General features: G+C 43.6%; 1 protein-coding gene across 1 annotated transcript in view; it reads left to right on the top strand.

Annotated features, from left to right (window-relative positions):
• The first annotated feature begins 4761 nt into the window (after positions 1-4761).
• Positions 4762-20013, top strand: part of NXPH2 (neurexophilin 2) — a 34752-nt gene continuing 19500 nt past the window's right edge. Inside the window, exon 1 of the mRNA XM_054278163.1 lies at positions 4762-4902. Within this exon, the coding sequence (XP_054134138.1) occupies positions 4849-4902 (54 nt within the window). The 5' untranslated portion in view covers positions 4762-4848. The remainder of the gene's footprint in view (positions 4903-20013) is intronic.

Here is a 20013-nt window from a genome sequence, read left to right as displayed (position 1 = left end):
CTGGGTTTTGGTTTGTTTTAAGTTTTTGGTTTGTTTTTTTTTTTTTTCAGAAAGGTAGATTATTCTAGGATGACAAATATTTCATTACCTGCCTTTGATTAGGTTACTAATTTTATAGACAAAAGAAATAGAGTCATTTATCAGCCCTTCAACCAAAATATGATTGGATGTCATGGAGAAAAACAAATAGGCTGGAGAGGATGATTAGGAAAAAGTTGTGAAGAGGGTAAGGTATGGTTTAACAGACTGTGTTCAAGGTCTGGGAGGAAATAACTAATAAGGTTCTTTAAAGATTGATCTTTAGGGCCACTGGTATTCAATAAATTAATTAGCTGGGCAATAAATTAATTAGCAATTCCAGCAAGGTAGGAATAGCTATTGAAATGGGCTGCTCACACAGAGGCAGCAGGCACTCAGTAGTGGGAAGGAAGGATCTGGATAACACATTGGAACAACTGGAGAATCCAGAGAAAATATAATGGGCATGCACTCTAGACAAGGAAAATGCAGTCACATGGTGTATCAAATATTCTCTTTTCAACAGAGATAAATTAGGCATTAATGACATTCCACAAGACTCTAGCATCTAAATTTGAATGGTCACCCACATAAAAAAACCATATTTATTCCAATGGGAACAGATAAAAGAAAAATTTTACTAGACTTATAAATGGAGTGCTATTGCCTGAGAGAGACTGCTGGGCTCACATGATTAATAAAATTTGAGAGGGAATCGGTGCCTTTTAAATTTTTTGGGCAACACATTATAATTAGGAAGAAGAGCTCATTAACATAAAGCAGTTGACTGTAAAAGGATCCAGCTATCAAATGCAGCAAATTTGAAAATTAGAGGTTAGGAAGAGGTTTTCAAATGCCAGAGGTGTGAATTTTTGGAGCATGAAATTCCCCTACTCCTAACTAGCTAATTTAAAGGAGGATCTTGAAGACTTTCCAAAAACCCCACACTTCAGTTAAGGGAGATGGACTGAATGACACAGGCAGCTCTTTCCAGCAGCTGGAAACAGAGTGAGGAGTCTTAGGACTAAGAGAAGTAAAAGTTGATGTCAGTGCTTTAAATTAACTGAGAGGAATGAGATTTGAGACTTCAATTGAGGCTGAAAATGGATGGGTTTGATGCTAACTACAGGCGACAAACTGGTTTGTGTGGACAAATTACTTGATAAAGGAATAAAAGTTATTACTGACTTTGTGCACAAGCATTAGAGATCATGTATTAAACAGGTATTTTTCACTCTTTTGAAGCAGCCAAGATGGTTTAGCAGGATCTTGAGCTTTTAGGTTTTTTTTTTCCACAGCTGGCTCATTAATCCATTTATAGAGAGATCAGGATTACTTCCTGCAGTATACAACCATTATTTCCTGAGATGAACCAACTATCAGCCATTGTGCCTTAAAATTAGACCAGAAAATTTGCCCATCCCCATTTAAATGAGGTTTAAAGATCATGCTAACACGGCAAAGACATGAAATGCAAAGCACAGGCCTTCCATTCTCTTCTTAGCCAGCACTACTGTGACTTTTCTGGCAAATAATGCAGATAACAATAATACTTAGCACTTACTGTGCATGATGCTTCTCATCTTCAAAGCACTTTACAATTATTTACTGCTACTTAATCTGGAAAAAGCATGATTTCAGGCCGGCCTCTGGCAGCTTGTGTGACAAAGTTAATGTCATTTGAATCAACTCTGTTTGTATTTAATAGGATAGAACTGCAGTACTTCAGCTCCAACGTTATTATTCCATTAAAAGCCAATTACACAAAATTCAGCTTTCTGTGAGTTTATAGAGCACAGATTTATTTTTTTCTATTTATTTTTTTAAATACAGACGATTGATCCCAGTTTAGCCTTTCCAGCTCTGACATTTGCGATTGCCCCGAGCGGGGCCGCGGTACCGCCTGCGGGCGGCAGAGGGCGCCCGAGATGTGTCCATTGGCCGCCGGGCCCCGCGATTGAGCGCAAACCCCGCGATTTGGGCACCGCAAAGTGCCACTTGTCACTGCTGAACGCGCGCAGAGCAGCGCCTGACTGCTCTCCATCCGCGCAAACTTTGGGGATTTAAACTCTAATACGGGTAAATCCTAGCGTATTTTATTCTGATCGTTCTGTATTTAACAGGATGTCAAATGGTGGCACTAAAATAACGTCGGGGCAATCCCAAGCATAAGTGCAGGCTGGGTGGAGAAAGGATGAAAGGCATCCCCAAGGAGAAGGTTGATGTAAAGCTCAACATGAGCTCTGGCAGCCCAGAAATTCTCCTGTGTCCGGGGCTGTCTCAAAAGCAGCGTGGGCAGCAGGTCGAGCGAGGGGATCCTCCCCCTTTCACTCTGGCACCTCACCTGGAGTATCACATCAGCCCTGTGGCCCCAAGGAACAAAGGACATCTACCTGTTGGAGCAAGTCCAGAGAAGGTCACAAAGATGCTCTGAGAACTGGAACAGCTCTGTGCTGCAGCCAGGCTGGGAAAGCTGAGCGTGGTCTGGAGAAGAGACGGCTCTGGGGACACCTCAGAGCCCTTTCTAGGGCCTGAAGGGGCTTCAGAGAGCTGGAGAGGAACTTGGGACAAGAGGAAATGGCTTCAAACTGACAGAGAGCAGAGCTAAGAGTAGAGATAAGGAAGAAATTCTTCTCTGTGAGAGTGGAGAGGCCCTGGCACAGGGTGCCCAGAGAAGCTGTGGCTGCCCCATCCCTGGAAGTGCTCAAGGCCAGGTTGGATGGGGCTTGGAGCAACCTGGGATCGTGGGAAGTGTCCCTGTGCAAGCAGGGGATGGAACAGTATGAACTTTAAGGTCCCTTCCAACACTGTCTTCTGAGAGTCTATGATTCTATGAAAAAAAAAAAAAACTCTTGAACTTTTTCCACAAAAAGTAACTCTATTAAATTCATTATAGTACATTGACTCAGTGGCCATCACTATTTCAGTCTTCTCTGAGTCTTTGAATCTACTGCATATTAACTCATTTAAAGTTGTTCCCTTAATAAGTAGATCCTTTTGCTATAGATAAAGCATTTTGTCCAAACTCAAATGAGTGATTGTGACTTTTGGCTCAATCACATCCACATGACACCTTTTTAAGGCACCTTGCAGCAGAGCTAGGAAGGGAACCAGTGGGATGTAACCAAAAAACCACAATCACCACCTGGTAAAATCATGGTTGCTCTCAAGTGCCACAAGAGGGATTGCAAAGCTGTTTCCACTGACAAGGATTTTAGTAGTTGAACGTACAAGGGTTGTCAAAATGTAACCTGAATACAGATCTAGTAAGAAGATGAGGCTGAGAACGAAGAAGAAAGTAATCTACAAATGGCAGGCAAGGTTTGCAAACTGAAACCACGACTTGCACTTCAGCCCGGTGATAGACAGCTCACATATCACATCATGGAGTTACTGATGAGCAAACACAGGCACTGCCAGGCCTGGCACAGGTGTACCTGCTGTGGTGGCACTGCTTCAGCCCAGGCTGTGTGTATGGTTCTTGTGCCAAACCTGGCTGGGGTCACTGTTCCACCCAGCCTCCTGCACCCAAAGCTTAATTTTCCCTTTTGAGGTTGCCACCTTTCACAGGTGTCACAAAAACAGCGGGACAACTTCAGCCTGCTCACGGCTATCTCAACAATGAATCTGGTGAATATTCATTAAATTATGTTATTTAATGGATCTGACCCCAGTGAATTCTTTGGAAATGGGTCCTGTGGTCTTTGGGGCGCCCCACAGGCTCGCACACCATTACCCAAACCCTGCAGCCCTGCACAAGGAGCCAAATTAAACATGACCCTGTGCCCGCTCGAGTGTGCACCGGCCCCAGGTGACAGGGGTGTGGTGTCCCCAGGGCAGGCCCCGGGACAGGTTCGGTGTCCCCGGGGCAGCTTTGGTGTCCTTGGGACACTCTGAGAGTCCCCGGGGCAAGTTCAGTGTCCCCGAAGCAGTCTGAGTGATCCCGGGGCAGGTTCGGTGTCCCCAGGGCGGGCCCAGTGTCCCCGGGACAGGTTGAGTGCCCCTGGGGCAGGTTTCGTGTCCCCAGGACACTCTGAGTGATCCCGGGGCAGGTTCGGTGTCCCCAGGACACTCTGAGTGACCCCGGGGCAGGTTCGATGTCCCCAGGGCAGGTTCGGTGTCCCCAGGCCGCCCCACCGTGCCTGCTCACAGCACAAACACGTCGGGTTTCTCCACAAGCCCCGTGGCTGCCCAGCCGCCTGTGTGTGCCGGGGGCAGCCACCCCCGAAGGAAGGAGCGGTGACAGGAGTGCCCTATAAAGCCGGGACCAGGGCATGGCCGTCGAGTCTGTTCACCTTGCCTACAGCGGGGCCGGGCGGCCCAGGGCGGCTCCCACAGGCGCACCCAGGCTCGGCAGGGCGGCCGCGGGCGGAGGAGGGGCCGCCGCCTCTTTAAACTTGCCGTGAGGGCCGGGCCGCCCCGCCCGGGGCAGCGGGGTCCGCTCAGCGCCCGGCGGAGACGCGCCGCCCCCGGCACCGCTCCCCTCAGCCGCGGCCCAGGCGGGTCCCTCCGGCGCGGAGGGCGGCGGGGCCCGGCCCGGCCGCGGGCTGTGAGGGGGCCCGGCCGTGCCCCGCGGGGGGAGCCGGGCAGCGCCGCCGCCTCCCGCCCGCCTCAGCCCGCCTCCCGCCCGCCATGGCCGCCCGCGGAGCCGAGCGGCGCCGAGCCGAGCGCCGCGGCAGTGCCGGGATCTGGCCGCTGCCTGGCAGCGCCCCGTGAGCGGGGACGGCGGGCGGCGTGTCCCTGCGCTCGGTCCTGCCCCCCGTCCTCCTCCCGGAGCGGCGATGAGCGAGACCCGCGCCGGGGGAGTCGCCGCCTAGACCGGCAGCCAGGATGGTGCCCCTGCAGCCCCTGCCCCTCGTCGTGGTCCAGGGCGTCCTCCAGCTCGTAAGTCTCCATCCCCGCGGCCCCGGGACTCTCACGGGGGGCTTGGCGGACACCGGTGCCTTCCTCCGGGAGCGCGGCGGGCGCGGTCTCCTCTGGAGCCCGGTTCCCCTAACCTGCCTCCCGCAGCCCCTAACATATTCTTTCTTGGTTTTTTCTTTCTTTTTCCATTTTTTCTTTTTCGTTTTTTTTTCTTTCATTTTTTATTATTTGATTTTAATTAAGCGGGCTTGCCTCTGTTCGCCCCGTTTGGGAGTGCGGGGCGCTCGCAGCCCGAGCCCAGCGCGGCCCCGGGGGCCGGGATGCGCCGGGAGCCGCCGCGGAGCTGGAAAACACCGCGGGCAGGGATGGGAGGGATGGGGGTGTTTGTGTGTGCCGAGCACCGCCGAGACTGCCCGCTCCCGGAAAGTTTTCTGCAGGCCACAAGCGCCTTTTTTTTCGCGTGCAAGGCATAGCAGGGCGCGCAGGTAGCGCTCGGGAAGCTCCCCCGTTAGTTCGGGCTTGCTGCAGCGCGCCCCGGGTGTTTCCTTAATTTTTTATCAGAAACTGTGGGACACGCCGGTGCTGCGGTGAATATTGCTGTGCGTGCGGTGGGGGAATGCGGGGACTGACGTGGCGGCAGGGTGAGGTGCAGAGTGCGAGATTCGGGGCTCTGAATGAAGGGAGGGAGGCGATGCCAGGTGCGCGGTGAGACGGGCGAGGAGCGCAACTTCTCCAGCCTAGCGCCTCGTCCGTGGGGCGCTGATGGTACAAATGGACTGATGCTCCTGTTCGTGAGGAAAAACCGTGTTTGTAAAAGAGCTTGGCCATCTTCACTTTTATTTCGGAAAGGTTTTAACCGCGCTTGCTGTTTTGGAGGGAGTTCTGGTGTTACTCTCACAAATACCTCCGCTGCAAAAGTTATGCCTCCATTCCCCGGCTTGCCTTGGACAAGAAAGTTTGTCACGAAGTAGTCAATAGGGAGTGTGTAATAAACCTTGAAGGGATTAAACACCCTCCTTAAGAACTGGAGTCTAGTGTTACAGTGTGAGGTGATTGATTAGTTTTTGAGGAAGCTTATGTCAAATTCTAATCCGGTTTTGGATTGTGCTTGTCGTGTAATGTTTTTTGCTCCAGCACTTTATCATAGCAATGAAGTAGCGAGCTGCAGCCCTGCGATAAGGCGCACATTTCTTTCACACTCCCATCCTTTTGGACAATAAAAGGCTGTTTACATTCTTCACATTCTTGCAGCCCAGTTTCCAACTAAACAACGCGCAGGGGTGAGAGATGGGGAAAGGAGAGCAGCAAATGGATTACAAAGTTGCTGAGCAGGAGGGAACTAAATAAAAACTCCTTCCTCACACCTACAACCTCTCTCTCTCACTTGCACCGTCCTTTTTTCTTCCTTTATTTTTATTTTTTTAAGAGCTACCAAAGGGATCAATTGGAACTTGCACCGTCAGGGATGGGGTTTGTTGCGCAATGTTTTATAGGTGATGTTGGGAAGTTGCTTGCTGTGAGTGAGGGCTGACTAAATGAAGCAAAGTTACTGCTTTGAATCAAACAAAAATCATAAAAAGCCACTGCAGGTTCTCAGGTGGATGTGGCACTCAGCTCACCCAGGAGGATTCATTTTTTTCTGCATTCTTTAGGTACAAACAGCAAGGTTTTGGAGTCAATTAGTTTTACACCTTTTATAAGTTAGTTTAAATAATAAAGTAAAGCAAAATGAGAATGTGTGAGATTTTTGAGGCATTTTAGGTGTACCTTTAACACTAACCTACTACTAAAAAGTTGTGTAAATGTATTTTGGCATGCTCGTACCAGAACATCTGGTTTAAGTTACAGCTTATTTTAAATTAAGAAATATTTTATGTTGGTGGTAATGCATTGAATGCAAGTCTGTGCTATTCTTTGTTCTCTGGGCAGAATTTGGAGGGACTGGTGGCTTCCTGGAATCTGATGAGCAGGTTTAGAAGGGAGGCATTGGTATTACTGATTCTTGACTTTTTCTTTCCTTTTTTAACCAAAAATCACTGTGGATAATATTAATACTACAGTGAAGGCTCAGCATTTCAGCCAAGAAAAAAAAAAATCCTGGGTTTCTGTGATGCAATAGAGCAGCATTTCAGTAAGCCAGAAATGCCACCATCAAACCCTTCCTGCTGGGGCAGCCTTAATTTTTTATAAAATCAGAGTTCTTAGAATGGGAAATACTTTGGCACTACCTTTCAGTGAAGGGAGAAGTGCTTTTTATTTTAATAGATTGAACTTCAAATGCTGTCTGTCCTTTCAGATATCAAAGTGTGCTGTCTACTTACCTACTTGTTAAAGATGCATAAATTAGGATGAAATCCGTGTGAAACTTCACAAATCTGAGCAGATTATGGCAGTGTCTCACTGAATTTCTAAAAGCAGTGTTAGGTGATTCTTTGTATGCTGTATCTAGATTGCTCAGTCTGAAGTTCATGTTTTATACTTTTAAGACAACATAGATATATTTTTTAGCATGTTTCTAGATTATTATTTGATTATTATATGGGGTACCAGTATGCATGCAGCAATTGCACATATAAATTTCCTAAAATATTCTGCATATTTGGGTATATTAAGCAGTAAGGAAAGCTGCTGTTGAGTCAGGTTAAGATGCTAACTTGCTCCTGTATAAATTCATTAATTTTTAAAGCCAGGTTTACCTTCTGTTGACAATATGGAGCAAAACAACAATTTGCAATGCACAGTCAGTGCATGTCTGGGCTGTTATTGATAAGAAGATGAAAAATTGCTGTGTTGTGTTATCATTAATAGGTGCTCTTGCTTTACTATTAATTTTCAGTAAGCTTTTCCAATTGTCACATAATTGCTGAATGCTCTGTTAGTTATCTCTTTGGAAGTAATGGAGTTCTACATGTTGAGAATTAAAGTGTGTGAAGCATTAGGATAATGCAGTTTACAGAATCCCTGCCAGTGTTATGTTAAGTCAGCTTTAAATACCTCTAAGGAGGAGGGGGGCTTCTTCTACTTCCCTGCAAATACAAGTTGTTATTTTAAAGAATTCTTGTTGGAACAAAAGAAAAAGCTGTCACTGTCCCTTTGTCTAGGCAAGGTGTAGTTCCAGATGCACACACAGTCCCAGGCAGGACCTGTGGTTCTGGGGTAGCCAGGCACTGGAACTCGGTTTATTCTCTCATCTCTGTGGTCTGAAATTGAGAAAGGCTCACAGCAGCATTTTCCAGTGCTTACAGTCAAAGTTGCTTCATTATTCTATCAATAAAATCTCTTTAACATTAGCATTGGGCAGAGTTGTTACTGCATTAGAAATCTAGGAATCAATCATTTTACAAACCCTTAAAAGCAGCTGATTTTTTCCCCCAGCGCTGTTTATATAGATGAGAAATAATTAAGAAAAAAAACCAAAGGTTGTTAATTTAAAATTTTTCTCCACCAAGTTTAGCAGTATAGCATTTGACATGAGTGAAATTCAATGACAGATTGTTTGTCTTGGAATTTCCAAGGCTGAAAATAACTATAACCAAAGCAGTTTTTGACAATGAAACAAAATTTTTACAGAGGTTTTTTTCTTTTTTTTTTTTAACGGAATTTAAGGCTCTTAGCAACTTGAGCTGAAAGAATATTTGCTATAGCACAAGGTACTGCTTCATAAGAAGAAATATATTAAAAGCTGAGCTAAAGCTGCCTTTCCATTTAAAATATGCATATCCTGTGAGGTGTAGAAACACAGAGATCTGTTCCTTCTGGCTACTTTAATTTTGTCTCCATAGCCTTGCAAATGTGGTCCGGGTAGCATGCCCTTGCAGTGAGAATCAGAAATAGGCACCATGCAAGACTCTCAGCACCATTTCACAAAGGTAAATGCTTCCCTCTGGTCATCTGGAAGTGCACAGATGAAATTCCATCCCCCCTTAATTTCAGGGAGAACTTTGTCATAAAATGTATTGGACCCAACCTTTCATTTGGCTTCCTCTGGTAATTTTTTTGGGGTTTTTTTTATGCTGTAGGCTTTATAAGCCTTGTGTAATAAAGTAATGTAGGTAACTCAAGAATTTCAGGTAATTTGGAGCTGGAGACAGATCAACAAACGCTGGTTTCAGCAGATTGAGAATTTATTACCCTGAATAAGGGGTTGTGTCTTAAGGTGCATGGGGCCAGGTTTAGTTTGCATGGGAGGTTCCCAACTCAACCTGTCCTCACATCACATCTTTTGTCCTAGCTCCATGAAACTGCTTCCATGATCCTTTTCAGTTTAAATAAACTTGACTGGGGCACAGAAAGATCACAGATCCTGTTTAAAATCCGTACTGCAAGACTTCTTTGACTGATGTGCAGTGGGCCACAAGATACCCCAGGCTTGCCGAAGCAAAATCCATGTCTCAAACTTTCCATCTGTAACACGCAAGGGATTTTTCTGCCATTGTAAAGCACTTGGAGAGATGTCAGAGCCGTGCTGTAAGTGTAACGGACAGGGAGGTGAAATGGAAAGATTGGTGGAGCCCCAGTGCTAAAATAGGATGCTCTCACCACTCCCACCTTTCTGGTTTTCCTCCTGCGAGAAGGGAGCTCAGGACTGGGAGCTGAAAGGGAGCAGCAGAAACCACTCACTGACCTGCACATGGAGAGCATCGGAGAGCTGCAACTCTGCCCTAGGCACACCAAATTCCTCCTATACTGTTAATTTTTACCTTTAATCAACACTTTACAAACAAAACGGTACAAGGAGAAGCAAGAGCTGCTTGGGAAGTTTGCATTGAGGTGCCAGCAAGTTGCTTGTGGTCCGTGGGTGAGGTGCTGACCTTTATTTGCTCCAGGTGTTGGGTAAGATGCGGTAAAGAGCTGCGGTAAGCAAAGGTCAGCGCTACTCTGCGCTGAAGGTTTTAAGACAAAAGCTGTGATTCCATAGGTGGGGATTGCCTCAACAGTGAGCTGTTCCTGTGCTCGGGGAAGCCTGTGGCTTTGGATCTTTCACACCTACTTGTCAATGTGTCAAAACCGGAGACAGCGATGAAAAAGGAAGGGTTTTTTCCGGGTTTGTGCTATGCAGGACAGTCCATTGGCTCTGCTAATCTGTTTTCGTGTCCTGATTTTTGCCCACTTTAACACAAACACCAGCTGTAAAGTCTTTGCTAGAGCACATCTAGCACAATTGGAAAACAGGAAGGTGGAAGTTCCCATTCACATGGCTGTTACAAATTCATCCTGAACATGACTTCCAAAAACATCCTATTCTGAGGCAGCTTTGGCCTTTCACTTCAAATCTTAAATATGTTTGTGTTTATTTCCCCAACCCCATTCCTCCTTCCCGTTGTGTTTCCATTCCTTCAGTTTCCCACTGGGTTTGCAGCTGTAGTTTGTGTAGTGTGTTTAGATGCTTAAAGGATCAATGAGAGTGAAAATAAGGGGTGGCCTGCTGGCAGTTTTTGCTTCCAGCAGAGCATCACTGCTGTGAAGTCCAGTCTGCAGGTCAGGACTTGGAAAACATTGCTAATTCCTTGGTATTCCCTGTCGGTTCTAAGCTCAGTCGCACTTAACAAAGAGATTCAAGGAAATAAATTAGGAGTGAGGAGGAAATGAAGGGCTGTGAAGTTGGGTCAGCAGTTAAGACTGAGTGGTTTTGTCTTTGCAGCAGGGATTTCAGTGCTGGTGTGATGCTCTGCTCTCCCTGAAAAGGCAGTGTTTACTGTAAATATAGAATTGGAACGATTTGCTATAATTTAAGGTAGGTTTAAAGAGCTGTAAGAGCTGTAGTTCCTGAGATAGGTTTTCTCTTTGTTCCAAATGACTGGTAGTAATAGAAGCTATTATTAGCTGGGAAGTGGAAATGAAAGAATAGGGAGAAATAAAAAAATAAAGTGAAGAATCTAATGTCTCTAAAATCGGGCTTTATGTGCATTGGGGCCAATTATGGTTATTGTATCATTACAGTACAGATCTGAGGCTACTCCAAAAGCTCTCATTCTGCTTCTCCAGATCCAGCATGTTTGGTTCATGTTTATGATCAGTTGTGAATTTCTTGACATTATAGTACTTGTTTTAGGGGATGACCAGGTGTTTCTAATATCATCAGTCACCAGTATAAACACTACCTTAATTTCATCTTCCTTTACCCATTATCTGGGAAAATAAAACACTGTGCATAGAAGTGCTCCTATATTTGTTCTGCTATTAAGTAGATTTAAGGGGTTTTAATAGAGAAGGAGCTGGCTGTGCTTGAGGCTGACCTGGAGGAAAAAAACAGCCCTGGGACTTTGCTGAGGGAATCAGAGGTGAATATGAGAGAGAGAGAAAGATGATGGATGTAAAACAGCCCTGTGAGCAGGTGGAGTAAGAAATTACTGCAGGCAGAGAAGGACAGACAGACTGACAGTAACGAGGAATATTCCCAAAGTAAGAGAGTTCTACTTGTGCATCAAAAACAGGTGGGTGAAATACCAGACCTTGAAGTTTTTTGTCCTTGTCTTGCACTCTTTTCCTTGCAAGCACCTGCTTGTTGATTCTGTTGCTCCTAGCATGTGTTTGGAAAGTTGGAATTCCCGTTCCCAGTGGGAATTTAAGGGTCTCATTGGCAGTGGTTTGTTCTCAATCCTTTGAGAACAATCAAAAGGGTTTTTTCTCAATCCTTACCTGTTACTAGTGAGTGTGTTTCTTTGCCATTGGGAGCCTAAACACAGGCAAGGTGTTCTCAAGTTGAATTTTCTCCTTACTCCAGGCAGTTGGGTGATTGCTGGAAGAAAACTTCTGAAATTGTATGCACATAAGAGTAGTTTTATAGTGCACTGTAACTGGAGTTCATGGCACTTCGTAGTCAAGGTGTGTTACATGTGTGTCATCATTATTTGGAGAAACTAAAGAAATAAAATAGAGGCAAATTTCTTATCTCCACCCCAGCAGACCAGAAGAATATTTTGCATAACTGACTCTGTTGTTCCCTGGCCCATCTCCCTACAAAGGCAAAGAGCTGCTGAGTCTGATCTGAGCTGGCTGACAACAGGGGCATTTTTGGAGTGATGTCATTTGGATCAAAGCAGGAGTGAAGCCCAGTCCTTCAATTTCTCAAGCAAAAGGAGTGCCAGGGAGAGGGCTAAAGCCTGCGTTGTTTTCCACTCATTAAACTAACAAAATGCTAATCAGCTTTGTGGAAAGATTGGCAGTAGATAATGTTGCTGTGGCACCACTGTCTGATCGAGTGTGTTAGCCTGGGCTGCTCTAAATGAGGTGATTGAAACACCTCAGTGTTTTTTGAAACTGATTCAATTTTGCCCATTGACTGCTTTCAGTTCTGTCACCATTCAAGGCAAGGAAAACACCGATGCAGAATTCCTTGTGGGGCTGGGACAAATCCTGTGCTGCAGCTGCTGCTGTGTGCCAGCCTCACTGCTGCCTGCTGCTGTGTCGATTTCCAGACATTGAATTAATCTTCCAGTGCTGGAAACATCCATTTTTGAGTTCATTCTGAGTCAAGCTGCACTGTCTTCTATTGCTGAATGACAAATCCATCAGTCTTCCTCGCCTTCCCCTGGCTTGGGTCTGCTCAGTGCTGTGAAGAAATTTCTGGTTCTCCAGGGAGCTTTTCCAAGCTGCATTCTGCTGGGAGCCGCCTGCTTGCTCCCTCTGTTTCTCTCTCCCTCTGTGCTCCATCTTGCTGAAGTTTTTTTCCAGGCAGAGGATGCTCAGTTCCTCTGGGAGAACCTGCAGCTTCCTTACTTTACTCTTCCTCCTGGAGATGCCCCTCCATCCAAAGTACAGCAGCCCAAGAGCAGGTAGAAAACCTGCCTTCCTTTCTACTACTCAGCTTCAAATATTTTATTTCAATATTTAAAACATCTTTTTAAAAACATTTTGTTTTATTATTTTTGCAGGAAACAAATTATTAGAGCTACCTTTCCAGAATTTATTAATGGTCATCTGTTCATTCCTTGCTGATGTCTTCTGTCCAAGCTGTTTGGTAGCAAATCAATCCAAAGGTTTGTCAGATTTGGATCCTTCATTGTATGATGTATTTCCAGAGTGTTTCCATTTCAAATTGTCCATTTTTTAAACTCATTTTTCATGATTCCAAGACTGAGTGGATATCCACTTTTAAAGCATGTGATTGGAATATGATGTGAGGATTGGTGTTTAAGGAGCAAGTTTTATAGAACTGTAGATGTTGTAGATTCTGCTCTAAAAAGCATCTGTTTCTAAAAAGCATATTTTTCCCCTCTGTGTAGGGACACCCTCTGCCTGTCAAGGTCTTATTGTGGCAGTGAGCTGTGCTGTGCAAAACTTGTATCCAGACCAAAAGATGCAACAAACTGCATTTCTACCACATTACCATCCTGGGGCACAGAAGGTTTTTAGTTTCTCTACTCTTTCTCTCCTTCTCCCGAGAACCCATAATCCCAGATTTTTTTACATCAGTTTTGGTGAAATCACAGTTAATGCCTTTCCTTAAAGTTCTTAAAGAGTGGGAAAGCCATTCTCATCCATCTCACTCTTCAAGTCTTTTCTCATTTTTCTTCTGACTAGAATTCAGTATCCAGCTGGCACCAAGCTAAGCTAGCTTAAAATAATACCAATGTCTTGAGTGTCTGACAGGGGAATAAATGCATTGTTGAGTTAGGACCTATTTGATTTAAATTAAATAAAATGCCTCTAAATGTAAGGATGAAGAAACGTGACATACCTCATACTCAGATCCATTTTATGGTGTTCACCCCATAATCCTTTTATTCAGACATGTGTGACCTATGTGTTATCAGCAATGGGCAGCCTAACACTGCAGTAACCAGGGAATTTAAACTCCATATTTTATTCAACAAAACCTTTTTGTGAGTATTGGATGAGATCTCTTACTCTGCTTGCTTAGACTGAGAGTTCAGTGTTGCTGTTTTTAATACTTGATGTTGAACAATGGAGGAAAGAATGAATTTAAAATAGCAAAATTTGTATTTATGCTGGCTAAGGGCACCATTCTGCAGAAATTTGCCTTCTGGTGAGTTTTCAATATTCTTTCAATGAACAGCACAGTTGTATTTTTGGTGGAATAATAAGATTAATATGGGGACAAAGATACAATAGCCATTATTTATATTGTGTTTTGATGGATTGGATTGTCTTGTCCATCCAAAGTAAGTACTAGATGTATTCTTAATTTTTTTTTCAATAACACCAGTAACTGTGAGGGAAATGGAATTTTGTTCTGTTTAGATGTCGAAGCTGTAGTCCTGAAAATACAGCTCAGCTCCCTTTCATGTTTTCAGGGAGTATTGAGATAAACTCAGTCTGTGGTCAGTTATTAATAAAGCCTGCTGAACATGTGCCCTGTGTCCCCATTCCTGTCTCATCCACTACAATTATCTAACAGAAATTTAATTATCCTTGAGATCACCAGCTCGGATCCAACTGAAGTGCACAGAATGATTGAACAGTTCTTTCAGTGATGGGCAACAGCATCACAGGAAGCTTGGTTTTCTTAGGAAATGGGCTAAAATAGTATTTGAAACAGAAACAAGTTTGAAAGCCAAAGCACACCTGGATGGCAATCAGAAGTTCACCAGGATTTCCTGGGTAGCCACATTTTGGTGTTTTGGAGACATGTGGAGGCTGCAAAAGAGCTTTCCATCTTGTCTTTAATGGGAACACGTGCTGTTGCATAATCTGTTTGTTTCTGACTCCTCCTCAAAATACTCACCTGGAAAAGGACTAGTGATCCATTTCAGTGGGGCAAGAAAACCTACATAAATTCAGTTGGTTTGTTTGGGTTATCTTCCTTGTTTCTTCAACTTGAGAATAACATCTTGACTAAATGTGGTCAGGAGTTTTCTACACACACTTCTGGCAAATTCAGTCATTGAAAGATAATGCAGAGGTTATCAATATCATGCCTTTGAATTAAACACCTGCAGATTGTGTGTGGTACCTGAGAATGAGATTCAGCCAGAAGGAAAGGTCCAGAACAGGGATTGCAGGGATGCTGCTTCCACTTGCACTGGCAGACTTTTTAAAGGTTGGCTTAAGGGGGAACAGCTTTTAATGACTGATGGACAAACAGGTGGCATCTCCATTCTCTCTGTACAAATAAGCCAGTGCTTATCCCCTGGTTAGGATGGCAGAAGGGCAAATGAGCTTGGATCTCTCAAGACAGTATCAAACTTATCAGAGGAGACAGTATTCTATAACAGAGTGCTCAGCCCCTGCCCTCAGCAAGACTGAAACCTGCTTGGATCTACCTCGAAGAGACACAAAAGGTACAAATATGTTCATTTATTTTGGTGGGAGGTGGAACGTATACAAATTCAGTGAGAGAAGGAAAGTGACTTTTCCTGCACCTGCCTGAGGATGTTCTTGCTCCTGCAAAGAGACACTAGAAAATAAAACATGGTAGGAGCGTCACTGCAAGCATTTTTTCCTGGTTTTGCAACCTAAGTCAAAGGTGTGCAAAAACCACATCCTGGATTGGATCCTTTAACAGAAATCAAGGAAGAAATGCCTGGATTGTATCCTGGGAGAGCCCATCCAGGGATTAGCAGCTTGGATGCTTGGTGAGGTGTGCTCTTAAACAAACTAAGGGGAATTTGCAGCCTTAAAATGTAAGGACCACTTGGGTCATGTGTCTTACCGTGGGATTTTAGAGATTATAGATTTAGGCACCAGTTGTCAAACTGGGGAGGAAGTGCATTTGCTGTCTGTCAAACTCTTCCTGCTTTTGTCATTCTCCTTTTCTGATGGATACCTGGAAAAATACCTAATGCCTTCCTGTGATGTAGGATTGCTGATGCTAAACACTTCCTAGAATTCTTCCTTAGTTTTTTTTTAGAGGGTCCCATGATGATCCCGAGCTGATGGTATCATATTGTTTAGTTTTTCCTAATACTATGCACAAAGTTTTCTTATTTCCTTCCCTTTATGCTTAACTATCTTCTTTTCTATCACTCTTGAGACACTTTGTTCAGACTGCATTATTTGCCTGTTCCTGGGCACCTTTTCCTCAGAGATCTGCAACATTAGCACTGTGAGTCACAGCAAGCTTTACCTCTTTATTGATCTTCTGATTCTGGGTGTTTGGAGTAATTTACTTTTTTTTTTTTTTCCTTGCCTCTTTCCTGTTGGCTTTCACAGAACATCTAACTGGAAAGACATGTGCTGACCCAATTTGCTTAGACAGTACCTTTTAACCCTGATACAGAGGAGTCTTGGAGAATATGGCAATTTTTCAGATTTAGAAAATGGGCTCGTTTCAGGAGGAAGACATTATATTCTGAATAATTATTTTGGAATATTTTTTCTACTTCAAATTGTGATGTTGTCACTGCTTTTTTTTTTTTTTTTTTTTATGGGCGTGTGATGTTGACAGGTTGGGTTTTTCCTGGCCATCTGCAGCCAGCCCATGAGGATGGGCCACTGTGTGTGCTCTGTGGATATTCTGAAGATGTGAACTACATGGCTGTGTTAGCACCATGCATGAGCTCACAGGCACAGCCACAAAAAGGAGAATGAATGAAACTGGGAGGGTTTGGTCAGCCCAGAGCTCAGGGAGAACATTCCTGTATCTACCAGAAACATCACCAGTCTCATTTCCAATGAAGTTTTTCCATTGCAAGCTCTTCAGGAGTGTCAGTGTCTGGGTAAAATTGATAGTGTCTGAAAAGAAAAATACCAGCAGGAAATACAGATAAACAGATTGTGCTCCTAAGTGTTTTGCTCAGTCCTTAATTTCCTATTAAAGAAATATCCCAGCCATTCCCAAGGGACACATTTCTTTGCAAGCAGTGACAACCCTTGTAGCTGGCAGTGTGTAAGAAAAGCTTCTGTTGAAAGAGGCTGTTAAAGGATCTCATGTTCTGTTGATATAAACCTGATATTGCTTCAGATTTCCTATTACTGAAAGAAATACATTTAGAGCAGTCTGTAAAATAGTCCTTTTGCCTGGAACCACCACCTTTTCTCATACAAGTCATCATCTTTAATAGATAAGCTTTCCATTAAGAGCTAGAGAAGGTGCTAGTTTTTCTTTCAGCAGTTAGAAATAAGAACAATAAATGTGTGGGGGAAATGCATCAATTTGGTTAGGAACATCAAAGTGTGTTCCTATCTGAACTATAGACAAATCAGTTCAGAGAAGGCCCCAAGTGTGGAATTATTGACCCTGGAGGATAAGATACAGAATAACCTTCCTAAGCTGTGCTTTGTCAATTTTAAGTAGTGTTTGCACGGTGAATAGTTTAACAGTCTCACCCCCCTCAGCAAAATATTAATAGTAGGTTGCATCACAGCTTTTCCTAAAAGTTTTGCCCTTTATAAATTACACTGATGTAAAAGTATATTAATGTTCTATATATCTATTAATCTTCTGGAAGATAAAATGAATAAATCCAAGTGATTGATGTAACTCATAAAAGCCCATAATTGTCTCTTTCTCTCTGCTCTGGTTGCTAATTTCATGATGTGGTCTCAATTCTGGGTTCAACTGGTTGAGCTCTCTCTGTGGTCTGTTGGAGTTCTGAAAGCAGTGGGGTCTGCAGGTGCTACACCCAAGTGAAGGGTGACAGATTAAACCAGGAGATCACAGGGTTAAAAATCACTTTTATGAACTCCTGAAATATACATACAAACCTCATAAATTAACATTTGAGATTAAATTCTTCTTTTACATGGAAGAATTTAATCTTTTACGTGCTAGGTCTATGTCTGGTCTGTAATATTTTGAAACCCATCAGGCAAAAAAAAAATCTGTTTTATTCAAAATGCTTTTGAGCATTCAAGAAATGCACTGTCTTCCTGACAGCTCAAATAGGAAACAGTCCTGGATGTATTGCCTAGCAAGGGAGAACAGCTCATCCTGTGACATACTCTGTATGTATATGCAAGACAACATCCTGGGAAGTTAGCAGGTAAATTCTGTCCTTTAAGTTTTACAACACAAATGTGACTTGTTTCAAGGAATATATGCATTAGAAACAAATGGAAAAAAGGCTGAATTCAATTAAATGTTGGCAGTCAAAGCCTGGAGCTTATATAATCACCTTTGGTCCAATATCAACAACTGTCAACAGTATATTTTGAAAATGACTTTTTATTGAAATCTGAAGCAAACAAGATTGTTTAAATCATCTTTGGGAAGATTAGTTTCCAGGGTGGGTTATTCTGTTATGCTGTGATTTCAGTAACTACGTCAAATCTCCTCAGTGGTGATGGTGATTATGGACAGAGTGATTCCAAGTCCATCTGTGAATTCAGGCTGCAGTCTTGCAGGAGAACCAGACCCCCCTTGCTCCTGCTGTCTGCTCAGAGTGCCTCATTAACCATTGCCTTCTGAGCCTCATCCAGTGCTTTTCTCTCAGTGGTCCCCTCATCAAGGCAGCAACATCCCAACTTGGAGGCAGAAATGCTTGGGAAGCTGTGTCAAAAACTTGGCTAAAGTAGGTGCCATCCCTCTGCTCTCTCCTCATCACAGATCTGATTTTTTGATAAATATTTGGCAACCAGTTTATCATGTTAAATATAGTAAATCCATGGTAAATCTACTCTGCCTATTCCCAGCCATCATCTTGCCCTTCCTTAGCACGTCAGACTTTAGAAAGGGTGTGCTCCATGATTTCCCAGGGGGCTGAAGAGACTCTGAGCAGCTGGTCACCTCCCAGACTGTTTTTAGCCTTTTTGAAAACAGTTGCTGTATTTGGGGTCTTTCCTGGTTGTCAGGGCCCTCTCCCAGTTTTCAAAACCTTTCAAACCTGGTAGTGAAAAGCCTCACAATAACATCAGCTGGCTCTTTCAGCACACTTGAATGACACCCACCCTCTGGGCCATGCCTGGGCTCAGATTGCTCAGGGAACCCCAATTCCCTGCTCTCTCTGACTGATACTAGGGATTGTGTAGGGGATAGAAGAAAAACTTCAGAGGACCTGAACTAGTTGTGCAAGAGCCAAGTGGATTCCTTGGAGTTCAATATGATATCACTGAGACAAGCACTGTTGGTTTTGTCTAGTGATGGATGCTAAATGATCATCAAGCCAAAATTTAAGTAATCATCTGCAAAGGAGTAGTTTTAATTCACATTTTTGTCTCTAAATTAGCTTGAAGGACGTGAATGGTTCACTTCAGGTCTCTTTGGGAGATCTAAGCTTTACTTAGGGAGAAGGTCTTGAGTTTGGTCTTCCAGTATCAACAGAGAATTGCCCCACAGAGGCAGAAAGTGTTCCTTGAGGACAAGGTGGGGCAGAAAAGGGCACCTGCTTGGTGACTGGAGCAGTCCTGTAGGAGCTGCTTCATTCCCCACCTTTCTCTACAGTATTAACTCAGGTCACTGTTTTACGTTAACATTGCATGAGATTCAACAAATTTTTGGAGAACACCATTAGTGGGGGTTAGCCCCATTTTTTTTTCTGATTGAAAAAACAAGAATAATTTTCTTAAAATGCTGATTATTAAATTCTTTGCTGTATTACATTTTAGCAATGTCTATGGATACAGAAATAATACATGAAAGAAGATGTGTAATTCCTTGTAACTCTCATCCTTCTGAATTCAGTCTGAGTTTTATGAGAGCAAGCACAGAGGTAAAGCTCCAGTCTGGTCTTTGACTCAGACTAACAACTTTTGCTCCTGCAAAAATGATTCACATTTTTAATGTTAGTTTGTGTCCTACACATTGAGGGCTCGTAGAAAAATAATTTGAGAAATTCTAGTTAGGCAAATGAACCTCAAAGCAGTTATAACACCTGAAAAATTTATCAAATGTAGGGATATTTTTCAGTTATGGAAAGAAATTATCATTAACCACAGTTGAGCACTTGCAGTTTTCTGCCATACAGGAACTTCATTCTCCCCTCAGTCTGTGAGCTGATGTAGTGACAAGCTGCAGAGAGATGACAGATTTCGCTAAGGATTTGGAGTCTGAACACCTGTGCAGTGTCATGCATTTAAAAATAGAATGTGACAGCAAAACACATCAACCTTCTAATGTCCAAATGGAAACCACGGGGTTTTTTTCTTCAGCTTTTATCCAGAGAAATCACTTTCAATCATCACCGGCCAAGTGAAAATACAAAGCAAGGCTGTTTTGTTGTGGTCCAAAATAAACAGGAACAAGTCAGAATGGTAAGCACAGGTGCACAGAAAATATTCAGTAATGCTCAT

The sequence above is a fragment of the Melozone crissalis genome, unplaced genomic scaffold (assembly GCF_028551555.1).
Source record: "Melozone crissalis strain CALT ecotype California unplaced genomic scaffold, PUWL_Pcris_2 ptg000023l_1, whole genome shotgun sequence".
Taxonomy (NCBI): Eukaryota; Metazoa; Chordata; class Aves; order Passeriformes; family Passerellidae; genus Melozone; species Melozone crissalis.
This window is presented reverse-complemented; position numbering and strand designations above follow the sequence as displayed.